This window comes from Oncorhynchus keta, chromosome 34 (assembly GCF_023373465.1).
Source record: "Oncorhynchus keta strain PuntledgeMale-10-30-2019 chromosome 34, Oket_V2, whole genome shotgun sequence".
NCBI lineage: Eukaryota > Metazoa > Chordata > Actinopteri > Salmoniformes > Salmonidae > Oncorhynchus > Oncorhynchus keta.
In genome coordinates, this window is record NC_068454.1 from 42258620 (window position 1) to 42271565 (window position 12946).

The 12946-nt window shown below is 46.1% G+C and overlaps 1 protein-coding gene across 1 annotated transcript in view; it reads right to left on the bottom strand.

Moving 5' to 3' along the window:
• The window catches only part of LOC118367165 (3-hydroxyisobutyryl-CoA hydrolase, mitochondrial), a 44350-nt gene extending 44048 nt beyond the window's left edge, over nucleotides 1-302 (bottom strand). Inside the window, exon 1 of the mRNA XM_035750270.2 lies at nucleotides 139-302. Within this exon, the coding sequence (XP_035606163.1) occupies nucleotides 139-170 (32 nt within the window). The 5' untranslated portion in view covers nucleotides 171-302. The remainder of the gene's footprint in view (nucleotides 1-138) is intronic.
• Nucleotides 303-12946: the final 12644 nt, after the last annotated feature.

The following is a 12946-nucleotide window of genomic DNA, read 5'->3' on the forward strand; positions in this document are numbered from 1 at the left end:
AAGCGTAACGGTATTGTCAGTATCTTCTGAAAAATCCCCACATAAAGCTAGCCAGCTAACGTTAAACTCTAGCTACATGCACGGCGTCCTCGTCGACTAAACATACATTTAAATGAACGTTTGCAGACGTATGCCTACCTGTGCGTAGAATTCAAAATAGTTATTGACATTGTGTTGTTTTTCCTTCTCCAATTAGCTTGAAAAGCACACAGCCTGCTTCAGGAAATGGTTCAAGTTTACGAACAGTTCTTTCTGGGTAGCAGACAACAGACTATTCCTGATTGGTTACCTTCGTAAGCGTCATTGGGGGCGTATGCACCATCAAATTAACGTTGGTTGCATTTAAAAGTGGAAATTCACTACACTGCCATCTACTGGGACAATATGTACATACACGCTCCAATTTGGATTTTAGGTCACCACAAATCACTGTTGAGGCAAGCTTGACTTTATGAGGAAACTAGGCAGGGTTCAAATTATAGACCGGCTTGGATAAACAAATACTCATAAACAAATTAGCATTCCCCCAGGCCCACAATAACTGGAATATCAAAAACATAATTGGACATCTATTTTAATAATTTCAGCATACAACAAGAAATTAGATGTTCTCCTCTGGGAATCATTTAATTATTCTACATAAAACAAATCAGATACAATATTTTAATCAGACAATATTCACTATTTGCTGACATTACTATGATAGGAAAAAAATAATATGAGCAAGGAGGTACATGGTTTTGTAGAGCACTTACAATGCCTTCGGAAAGTACTCAGACCCCTTGACTTTTTCCACATTTTGTTACGTTTTGTTATTCAAAAATTGATTTTAAAAATCCTCAGCAATCTCCATCGATCATCCTTGAGAAGTTTCTACAACTTGATTGGAGTCCACCTGTGGTCAATTCAATTGATTGGACATGATTTGAAAAGGCACACACCATATAAGGTCCCATAGTTGACAGTGCATGTCAGAGCAAAAACCAAGCAGTGAGGTCAAAGGGATTGTCCGTAGAGCTCTCTGCAGCATTGAAGGTCCCCAACAACACAGTGGCCGCCATCATTCTTAAATGGAAGAAGTTTGGAACCACCAAGACTCTTCCTAGAGCTGGTCATCCTGCCAAACTGAGCAATCTGGGGAAAGGACCTTGGTCAGGGAGGTGACCAAGAGCCCGATGGTCACTCTGACAGTGCTCTAGAGTTCCTCTGTGGAGATGGTTGTCCTTCTGGAAGGTTTTCCCATCTCTGCAGCACTCTACCAATTAGGCTTTTATGGTTGAGTGGCCAGATGGAAGCCACTCCTCAGTAAAAGGCATATGACAGCCTGTTTGGAGTTTGCCAAAAAAGCACTTAAATACTCTCAGACCATGAGAAACAATATTTTCTGGTCTGATGAAACCAAGATTGAACTTTTTGGCCTGAATGGCAAGCGTCACATGTTGAGGAAACCTGGCACCATTCCTACGGTGAAGTATGATGGTGGCAGCATCATGCTGTGAGGATGATTTTCAGCAGAAGGGACTGGGAGACTAGTCTTTTATGAGAACCTGCTCAGGACCTCAGACCGGGGCGAAGGTTCTCCTTCCAACAGGACAACGCAGGGGTGGTTTCGGGACAAGTCTCTGAATGTCCTTGAGTGGCCCAGCCAGAGCCCTGACATGTACCTGATTGAACATCTCTGGAGAGACCTGTAAATAGCTGTGCAACAACGCTCCCCCATCCAACCTGACAGAGCTTGAGATGATCTGCAGAGAAAAATGGGAGAAACTCCCCAAATACAGGTGTGCCAAGATTGTAGCATCCTACCCAAGAAGACTTGATGATGTAATCGCTGCCAAAGATGGTTCAACAAAGTACAGAGTAAAGGTCTGAATACTTATATAAATGTGATATTTTTATTAAATTAGCAAACAATTCTAAAAACCTGTTCTTGCTTTGTCATTTATGGGGTATTGTGTGTAGATGGGGGGTGGGGGAATTTATTCAATTTCAGAATAAAGCTGTAACAAAATAAAGTCAAGAGGTCTGAATACTGTCAGACATTGTACGAGACAATTTGAACGAACAAACACTATTTTAAATTCACTCTTTTTGCCTGCGTTTTCCTCAAGTTGGAGCTAAGCTTGGGCCAACAAGTCCGGTAACACTTTGTAAACAAAAGTACTTAACGTGATACATGTTAAACTACATAAATCAGGTCATAACATATCTTTTAAAACATGGTATTTTCAAATTGAAGTTTCAAAATGAGGCACAGCATTTAGAAGTAGCGTAGTTACTGGGATGTAGTTCCAGGAAGCGTTGTCTGCTTGGCTTCCCAAAGGAATCCTTCTAATTTACTGGGCCATCAAAGTATTCATTACATTTACATTTAAGTCATTTAGCAGACGCTCTTATCCAGAGCGACTTACAAATTGGTGCATTCACCTTATGACATCCAGTGGAACAGCCACTTTACAATAGTGCATCTAAATCTTTTAAGGGGGGTGAGAAGGATTACTTTATCCTATCCTAGGTATTCCTTAAAGAGGTGGGGTTTCAGGTGTCTCCGGAAGGTGATGATTGACTCCGCTATCCTGGCGTCGTGAGGGAGTGTGTTCCACCATTGGGGAGCCAGAGCAGCGAACAGTTTTGACTGGGCTGAGCGGGAACTGTACTTCCTCAGTGGTAGGGAGGCGTGCAGGCCAGAGGTGGATGAACGCAGTGCCCTTGTTTGGGTGTAGGGCCTGATCAGAGCCTGGAGGTACTGAGGTGCCGTTCCCCTCACAGCTCCGTAGGCAAGCACCATGGTCTTGTAGCGGATGCGAGCTTCAACTGGAAGCCAGTGGAGAGAGCGGAGGAGCGGGGTGACGTGAGAGAACTTGGGAAGGTTGAACACCAGACGGGCTGCGGCGTTCTGGATGAGTTGTAGGGGTTTAATGGCACAGGCAGGGAGCCCAGCCAACAGCGAGTTGCAGTAATCCAGACGGGAGATGACAAGTGCCTGGATTAGGACCTGCGCCGCTTCCTGTGTGAGGCAGGGTCGTACTCTGCGGATGTTGTAGAGCATGAACCTACAGGAACGGGCCACCGCCTTGATGTTAATTGAGAACGACAGGGTGTTGTCCAGGATCACGCCAAGGTTCTTAGCGCTCTGGGAGGAGGACACAATGGAGTTGTCAACCGTGATGGCGAGATCATGGAACGGGCAGTCCTTCCCCGGGAGGAAGAGCAGCTCCGTCTTGCCGAGGTTCAGCTTGAGGTGGTGATCCGTCATCCACACTGATATGTCTGCCAGACATGCAGAGATGCGATTCGCCACCTGGTCATCAGAAGGGGGAAAGGAGAAGATTAATTGTGTGTCGTCTGCATAGCAATGATAGGAGAGACCATGTGAGGTTATGACAGAGCCAAGTGACTTGGTGTATAGCGAGAATAGGAGAGGGCCTAGAACAGAGCCCTGGGGGACACCAGTGGTGAGAGCGCGTGGTGAGGAGACAGATTCTTGCCACGCCACCTGGTAGGAGCGACCTGTCAGGTAGGACGCAATCCAAGCGTGGGCCGCGCCGGAGATGCCCAACTCGGAGAGGGTGGAGAGGAGGATCTGATGGTTCACAGTATCGAAGGCAGCCGATAGGTCTAGAAGGATGAGAGCAGAGGAGAGAGAGTTAGCTTTAGCAGTGCGGAGCGCCTCCGTGATACAGAGAAGAGCAGTCTCAGTTGAATGACTAGTCTTGAAACCTGACTGATTTGGATCAAGAAGGTCATTCTGAGAGAGATAGCGGGAGAGCTGGCCAAGGACGGCACGTTCAAGAGTTTTGGAGAGAAAAGAAAGAAGGGATACAGGTCTGTAGTTGTTGACATCGGAGGGATCGAGTGTAGGTTTTTTCAGAAGGGGTGCAACTCTCGCTCTCTTGAAGACGGAAGGGACGTAGCCAGCGGTCAGGGATGAGTTGATGAGCGAGGTGAGGTAAGGGAGAAGGTCTCCGGAAATGGTCTGGAGAAGAGAGGAGGGGATAGGGTCGAGCGGGCAGGTTGTTGGGCGGCCGGCCGTCACAAGACGCGAGATTTCATCTGGAGAGAGGGGAGAAAGAGGTCAGAGCACAGGGTAGGGCAGTGTGAGCAGAACCAGCGGTGTCGTTTGACTTAGCAAACGAGGATCGGATGTCGTCGACCTTCTTTTCAAAATGGTTGACGAAGTCATCTGCAGAGAGGGAGGAGGGGGGGGGGAGGAGGATTCAGGAGGGAGGAGAAGGTGGCAAAGAGCTTCCTAGGGTTAGAGGCAGATGCTTGGAATTTAGAGTGGTAGAAAGTGGCTTTAGCAGCAGAGACAGAGGAGGAAAATGTAGAGAGGAGGGAGCGAAAGGATGCCAGGTCCGCAGGGAGGCGAGTTTTCCTCCATTTCCGCTCGGCTGCCCGGAGCCCTGTTCTGTGAGCTCGCAATGAGTCGTCGAGCCACGGAGCGGGAGGGGAGGACCGAGCCGGCCTGGAAGATAGGGGACATAGAGAGTCAAAGGATGCAGAAAGGGAGGAGAGGAGGGTTGAGGAGGCAGAATCAGGAGATAGGTTGGAGAAGGTTTGAGCAGAGGGAAGAGATGATAGGATGGAAGAGGAGAGAGTAGCGGGGGAGAGAGAGCGAAGGTTGGGACGGCGCGATACCATCCGAGTAGGGGCAGTGTGGGAAGTGTTGGATGAGAGCGAGAGGGAAAAGGATACAAGGTAGTGGTCGGAGACTTGGAGGGGAGTTGCAATGAGGTTAGTGGAAGAACAGCATCTAGTAAAGATGAGGTCGAGCGTATTGCCTGCCTTGTGAGTAGGGGGAAGGTGAGAGGGTGAGGTCAAAAGAGGAAAGGAGTGGAAAGAAGGAGGCAGAGAGGAATGAGTCAAAGGTAGACGTGGGGAGGTTAAAGTCGCCCAGAACTGTGAGAGGTGAGCCGTCCTCAGGAAAGGAGCTTATCAAGACATCAAGCTCATTGATGAACTCTCCGAGGGGACCTGGAGGGCGATAAATGATAAGGATGTTAAGCTTGAAAGGGCTGGTAACTGTGACAGCATGAAATTCAAAGGAGGCGATAGACAGATGGGTAAGGGGAGAAAGAGAGAATGACCACTTGGGAGAGATGAGGATCCCGGTGCCACCACCCCGCTGACCAGAAGCTCTCGGGGTGTGCGAAAACACGTGGGCGGACGAAGAGAGAGCAGTAGGAGTAGCAGTGTTATCTGTGGTGATCCATGTTTCCGTCAGTGCCAAGAAGTCGAGGGACTGGAGGGAGGCATAGGCTGAGATGAACTCTGCCTTGTTGGCCGCAGATCGGCAGTTCCAGAGGCTACCGGAGACCTGGAACTCCACGTGGGTCGTGCGCGCTGGGACCACCAGATTAGGGTGGCCGCGGCCACGCGGTGTGGAGCGTTTGTATGGTCTGTGCAGAGAGGAGATAACAGGGATAGACAGACACATAGTTGACAGGCTACAGAAGAGGCTACGCTAATGCAAGGAGATTGGAATGACAAGTGGACTACACGTCTCGAATGTTCAGAAAGTTAAGCTTACGTAGCAAGAATCTTATTGACTAAAATGATTAAAATGATACAGTACTGCTGAAGTAGGCTAGCTGGCAGTGGCTGCGTTGTTGACTTTGTAGGCTAGCTGGCAGTGGCTGCGTTGTTGACACTACACTAATCAAGTCGTTCCGTTGAGTGTAATAGTTTCTACAGTGCTGCTATTCGGGGGCTAGCTGGCTAGCTAGCAGTGTTGATTACGTTACGTTGCGTTAAAAGAACGACAATAGCTGGCTAGCTAACCTAGAAAATCGCTCTAGACTACACAATTATCTTTGATACACAGACGGCTATGTAGCTAGCTATGTAGCTAGCTATGATCAAACAAATCAAACTGTTGTGCTGTAATGAAATGAAATGAAAATGTGATACTACCTGTGGAGCGAAGCGGAATGCGACCGGGTTGTTGAGTGCGGAAGTTCTATTCAGACATGAAGGTCAGTCAATCTGGAGCATTTCAATCGCAAAAACCATCAATCAATATGATGAAACTGGTTCTCACGAGGACCGCCACAGGAAAGAATGACCCAGAGTTACTGCTGCTGCAGAAGATTAGTTCATTAGAGTTAACTGCACCTCATATTGCAGTCCAAATAAATGCTTCAGAGTTCAAGTAACACACACATCTCAACATCAACTGTTCAGAGGAGACTGTATGAATCAGGCCTTCATGTTCTAATTGTTGCAAAGAGACCACTATTAAATGACACCAATAATAAGAAGAAACACGAGCACTGGACATTAGACCAGTGGAAATCTGTCCTTTTGTCTGATGATCTCTGCATGTGTGGTTCCCACCGTGAAGCGCGGAGGAGCTGGTTTGATGGTGTGGGGGTGCTTTGCTGCTGACACGGTCTGTAATTTATTTTGAATTCAAGGCACACATAACCAGCATGGCTACCACAGCATTCTGCAGCGATACACGATCCCATCTTGTTTGCAACTATCATTTGTTTGTCAACAGCACAATGACCCAAAACACACCTCCAGGCTGTGTAATGGTGCGACAGGTAGCCTAGTGGTTAGAGCATTGGACTAGTAACCAAAAGGTTTCAAGATCGAATCCCTGAGCTGACAAGGTAAATATCTGTTCTGCCCCTGAACAAGGCAGTTAACCCACTGTTCCTAGGCCGTCGTTGAAAATAAGAATTTGTTCTTAACTGACTTGCCTAGTTAAAAAAATAAAAGGGCTATTTAACCAAGAAGGAGAGTGACGGAGTGCTGCATCAGATGACTTGGCCTCCATAATCACCCGACCTCAACCCAACTGAGATGGTTACGAACGCAGTGAAGGAAAAGTAGCCAACAAGTGCTGAGCATATGTGGGAACTCAATGTCATCAAGGCAAAGGGTGGCTACTTGGAAAACTCTATTTTGATTTGTTTAACACTTTTTTGGTGTTATTTCATAGTTATGTCTTCACTATCATTCTACAATGTAGAAAATAGCAAAAATAAAGAAGACCCTTGAATGGTTAGGTGTGTCCAAACTTGTGACTGGTACCATATACAGTGGGGAGAACAAGTATTTGATAAGCTGCAAAATCGGCAGTGTTTCTTACTTAACTAAGCATGTAGAGGTCTATCATTTTTATCATAGGCACACTTCAACTGTGAGAGACGGAATCTAAAACAAAATTCCAGAAAATCACATTGTATGATTTTTAAGTAATTCATTTGCATTTTATTGCATGACGTAAGTATTTGATACATCAGAAAAGCCGAACTTAATATTTGGTACAGAAACCTTTGTTTGCAATTACAGAGATCATACGTTTTCTGTAGTTCTTGACCAGGTTTGCACACACTGCAGCAGGGATTTTGGCCCACTCCTCCATACAGACCTTCTCCAGATCCTTCAGGTTTCGGGGCTGTCGCTGGGCAACACGGACTTTCAGCTCCCTCCAAAGATATTCTATTGGGTTCAGGTCTGGAGACTGGCTAGGCCACTCCAGGACCTTGAGATGCTTCTTTCGGAGCCACTCCTTAGTTGCCCTGGCTGTGTGTTTCGGGTCATTGTCATGGTGGAAGACCCAGCCACGACCCATCTTCAATGCTCTTACTGAGGGAAGGAGGTTGTTGACCAAGATCTCATGATACATGGCCCCATCCATCCTCCCCTCAATACGGTGCAACCCCTTTTCAGAAAAGCATCCCCAAAGAATGATGTTTCCACCTCCATGCTTCATGGTTGGGATGGTGTTCTTGGGGTTGTACTCATCCGTCTTCTTCCTCCAAACACGGCGAGTGGAGTTTAGACCAAAAAGCACTATTTTTGTCTCATCAGACCACATGACCTTCTCCCATTCCTCCTCTGGATCATCCAGATGGTCATTGGCAACGTTCATACGGGCCTGGACATACGCTGGCTTGAGCAGGGGGACCTTGCGTGCGCTGCAGGATTTTAATCCATGACGGCGTAGTGTGTTACTAATGGTTTTCTTTGAGACTGTGGTCACAGCTCTCTTCAGGTCATTGACCAGGTCCTGCCGTGTAGTTCTGGGCTGATCCCTCACCTTCTTCATGATCATTGATGCTCCACGAGTTGAGATCTTGCATGGAGCCCCAGACCGAGGGTGATTGACTGTCATCTTGAACTTCTTGCCTTCTCACCAAGCTGCTTGCCTATTGTCTTGTAGCCCATCCCAGCCTTGTGCAGGTCTACAATTTTATCCCTGATGTCCTTACACAACTCTTTGGTCTTGGCCATTGTAGAGAGATTGGAATCTGTTTGATTGAGTGTGTGGACAGGTGTCTTTTACACAGATAACGAGTTCAAACAGGTGCAGTTAATACAGGTAATGAGTGGAGAACAGGAGGGCTTTTTAAATAAAAACTAACAGGTCTGTGAGAGCCGGAATTCTTACTGGTTGGTAGGTGACCAAATACTTATGTCATGCAATAAAATGCAAAAATGCAAATTAATTACTTAAAAATCATACAATGTGATTTTCTGGATTTTACAAATTACAGACCTTTACATGCTTTGTAACCTGCAAAATCAGCAGTGTATCAAATACTTGTTCTCCCCACTGTATGTAAATATATATATAAGTAATTCATATATATATAAAAACACTGAACAAAAATATAAATCCAACATGCAACAATTGCAAAGATTTTACTGGGTTACAGTTCATAAGGAAATCAGTCAATTGAAATAAATTCATTAGGCCCTGATCTACGGATTCCAAATGACTGGGAAGGACATACTTTTTTTTTAAAGTTAGGGTTGTGACCTCCCGGTCGCGGCCGGTTATGACAGAGCCTGGGCGCAAACCCAGAGTCTCTGGTGGCACAGCTGGCACTGCAGTACAGCGCCCTTAACCACTGCGTCACCCGGGAGGCCCAGAACTGGGGCATTTTCAGCTTCCAGGAATTGTGTACAGATCCTTGCGACATGGGGCAGTGCATTATCATGCTGAAACATGAGGTGATGGCGGCAGATGAATGGCATGACAATGGGCCTCGGGAACTCGTCACGGTATCTCTGTGCATTCAAATTTACATTAATACAATACAACGGTTTGTTGTCCGTAGCTTATGCCTGCCCATACCATAACCCCACCATGGGGCACTCTGTTCACAACATTGACATTAGCAAACCGCTCATCCACACGACGCCATACACACTGTCTGCCATCTGCCCGGTAGAGTTGAAACAAGTATTCCTCTGTGAAGAACATACTTCTCCAGCGTGCCAATGGCCATCGAAGGTGAGCATTTGCCCACTGAAGTTGGTTACATCACCAAACTGCAGTAGGGTCAAGACCCTGGTGAGGACGTAGATGAGTTTCCCTGAGGTGGTTTCTGACAATTTGTGCAGACATTTTCAGCTTGCAAACCCCCAGTTTCATCAGCTGTCTGGGTGGCTGGTCTCAGAGGATCCTGCATGTGAGGAAGCCAGATGTGGAGGTCCTGAGCTGTGGTAGAGAAATTAACATTAAATTCTCTGGCAACAGCTCTAGTGGACATTCCTGCAGTCAGCATGCCACTTGCATGCTTCCTCAAAGTTTAGGGACATCTGTGACATTATGGCCTTTTAATGTCCCTGCCACAAGGTGCACCCATGTAATGATCATGCTGTTTAGCTTCTTGATCAGCTTCTTGATAGGCCATTATCTTGGCAATGGAGAAAATCTCAAAATCACAGCAAGTCTAAATGTGTTGGCATGATAGCTCAGCTGAATCGACCACAGTTTGTTTCCAAATCTAAGCAGGGACATTGAGGTAGGCATCTGGATGGTAGACTTGTTCTCACTGAAAGGCATTAGCCTTCATATACCAGGAGTAGTCAATGTTCTGGCAGGAATTGTTGGACTGTGGCTTCACATTTTATTCAAACATACCATTTTACTATTAACATTGAAACAAGGTCAAGTAAAATGTTTAACAACTTGCAGACTTGTTTACGTGTTGCTGGTCGTTTTGTGCGTTTTGTTGCCAACCTTACTTTGCTACCTGACAACTTTACGGTTTTTACTTTTTAATTACCGTTTATATTTTTGGCTTTTCCCTCACTCAACTTTTTTTCATTCAACTTTTTCACTCCGGACGCTTTATCTGGACATGGTTCGTCAGGACCTCCAACAACCGAAGCTAAGTGGTAACATTAACATGATGCCTTCTAATTGCAGTCGCTGTACTCATAATAAACAGGAGATCGAGCAGCTTATGGCGATGATAGCTGTGCTACAAGCCCAGCTTCAGACGCAATCGTTAGGTAAGGGTAATTTCAGTATAGGAAAGGATGAAACAGCGTCTGAGCCACCAGTAAATACAGATAGTGACGTTAGTATAAATCCCATCGCACGGTCCCCGCAGCCGGACAACTTTCTCATGGTTTCTCGCTCATTGAGCCGACAGAAACTGTCAACCGGATTTCCTCATTATGCAGCGTTGGAGTCTGAGGCCGATCCTTCTCTTGTCTCTACTCCTCCCGTTACTGGGTCTGAGACGCCGAAGCTTCCCACCATTAGCTCTGACAAATTGAAAACCCTAGTCATTGGCGACTCCATTACCCGCAGTATTAGACTTAAAACAAATCATCCAGCAATCATACACTGTTTACCAGGGGGCAGGGCTACCGACGTTAAGGCTAATCTGAAGATGGTGCTGGCTAAGGATAAAGCTAACGAGTGTAGAGAGTATTGAGATATTGTTATCCACGTCGGCACCAACGATGTTAGGATGAAACAGTCAGAGGTCACCAAGCGCAACATAGCTTCAGCATGTAAATCAGCTAGAAAGATGTGTCGGCATCGAGTAATTGTCACTGGCCCCCTTCCAGTTAGGGGGAGTGATGAGCTCTACAGCAGTGTCTCACAACTCAATCGCTGGTTGAAAACTGTTTTCTGCCCCTCCCAAAAGATAGGATGTGTAGATAATTGGCCCTCTTTCTGGGACTCACCCACAAACAGGATCAAGCCTGGCCTGCTGAGGAGTGACAGACTAATAATAAATATAAATAAAGCCTCTCTTGAAAAAGCCCAACCTTGACCCAGAAAATATTTTTTAAAACTATCGAATCTTCCATTCCTCTCAAATATTTTAGAAAAGGATGTTGCGCAGCAACTCACTGCCTTCCTGAATACAAACAATGTATACGAAATGCTTCAGTCGGGTTTTAGACCCCATCATAGCACTGAGACTGCACTTGTGAAGGTGGTAAATGGCCTTTTAATGGCATCAGACCGAGGCTCTGCATCTGTCCTCGTGCTCCTAGACCTTAGTGCTGCATTTGATACCATCGATCACCACATTCTTTTTGAGAGATTGGAAACCCAAATTGGTCTACACGGACAAGTTCTGGACTGGTTTAGATCTTATCTGTCGGAAAGATATCAGTTTGTCTCTGTGAATGGTTTGTCCTCTGACAAATCAACTGTACATTTTCGTGTTCCTCAAGGTTCCGTTTTAGGACCACTATTGTTTTCACTATATATTTCACCTCTTGTGGATGTAATTCGAAAACATAATGTTAACTTTCACTGCTATGCGGATGACACACACATTTCAATGAAACATGGTGAAGCCCCAAAATTGCCCTCGCTAGAAGCCTGTGTTTCAGACATAAGGAAGTGAATGGCTGCGAACTTTCTACTTTTAAACTCGGACAAAACAGAGATGCTTGGTTTAGGTTCCAAGAAACAAAGAGATATTCTGTTGAATCTGACAATTAATCTTAATGGTTGTACAGTCGTCTCAAATAAAACTGTGAAGGACCTCGGCGTTACTCTGGACCCTGATCTCTCTTTTGACGAACATTTCAAGACCGTTTCAAGGACAGCTTTTTTTCCATCTACGTAACATTGCAAAAATCAGAAACTTTCTGTCCAAAAATAATGCAGAAAAATGAATCCATGCTTTTGTTACATCTAGGTTTGACTACTGCAATGCTCTACTTTCCGGCTATCCGGATAAAGCACTAAATAAACTTCAATTAGTGCTAAATACGGCTGCTAGAATCCTGACTAGAACCAAAACACTTGATCATATTACTCCAGTGCTAGCCTCCCTACACTGGCTTCCTGTCAAGGCAAGGGCTAATTTCAAGGTTTTACTGCTAACCTACAAAGCATTACATGGGCTTGCTCCTACCTATCTCTCTGATTTGGTCCTGCCGTACATACCTACACGTACACTACGGTCACAAGATGCAGGCCTCCTAATTGTCCCTAGAATTTCTAAGCAAACAGCTGGAGGTAGGGTTTTCTCCGATAGAGCTCCATTTTTATGGAATGGTCTGCCTACCCATGTGAGAGACGCAAACTCGGTCTCAACCTTTAAGTCTTTACTGAAGACTCATCTCTTCAGTGGGTCATATGATTGAGTGTAGTCTGGCCCAGGAGTGGGAAGGTGAACGTAATGGCTCTGGAGCAACAAACTGCCCTTGCTGTCTCTGCCTGGCTGGTTCCCCTCTTTCCACTGGGATTCTCTGCCTCTAACCCTATTACAGGGCTGAGTCATTGGCTTACTGGTGCCCTTTCATGCTGTCCCTAGGAGGGGTGCGTCACTTGAGTGGGTTGAGTCACTAATGTGATCTTCCTGTCTGGGTTGTGCCGTGGCGGAGATCTTTGTGGGCAATACTCGGCCTTGTCTCAGGATGGTAAGTTGGTGGTTCGAAGATATCCCTCTAGTGGTGTGGGGGCTGTGTTTTGGCAAAGTGGGTGGGGTTATATCCTTGCTGTTTGGCCCTGTCCGGGGGCATCATCGGTTGGGGCCACAGTGTCTCCTGACCCCTCCCGTCTCAGCCTCCAGTATTTATGCTGCAGTAGTTTATGTGTCAGGGGGCTAGGGTCAGTTTGTTATATCTGGAGTACTTCTCCTGTCTTATCTGGTGTCCTGTGTGAATTTAAGTATGCTCTCTCTAATTCTCTCTTTCAGAGGACCTGAGCCCTAGGGCCATG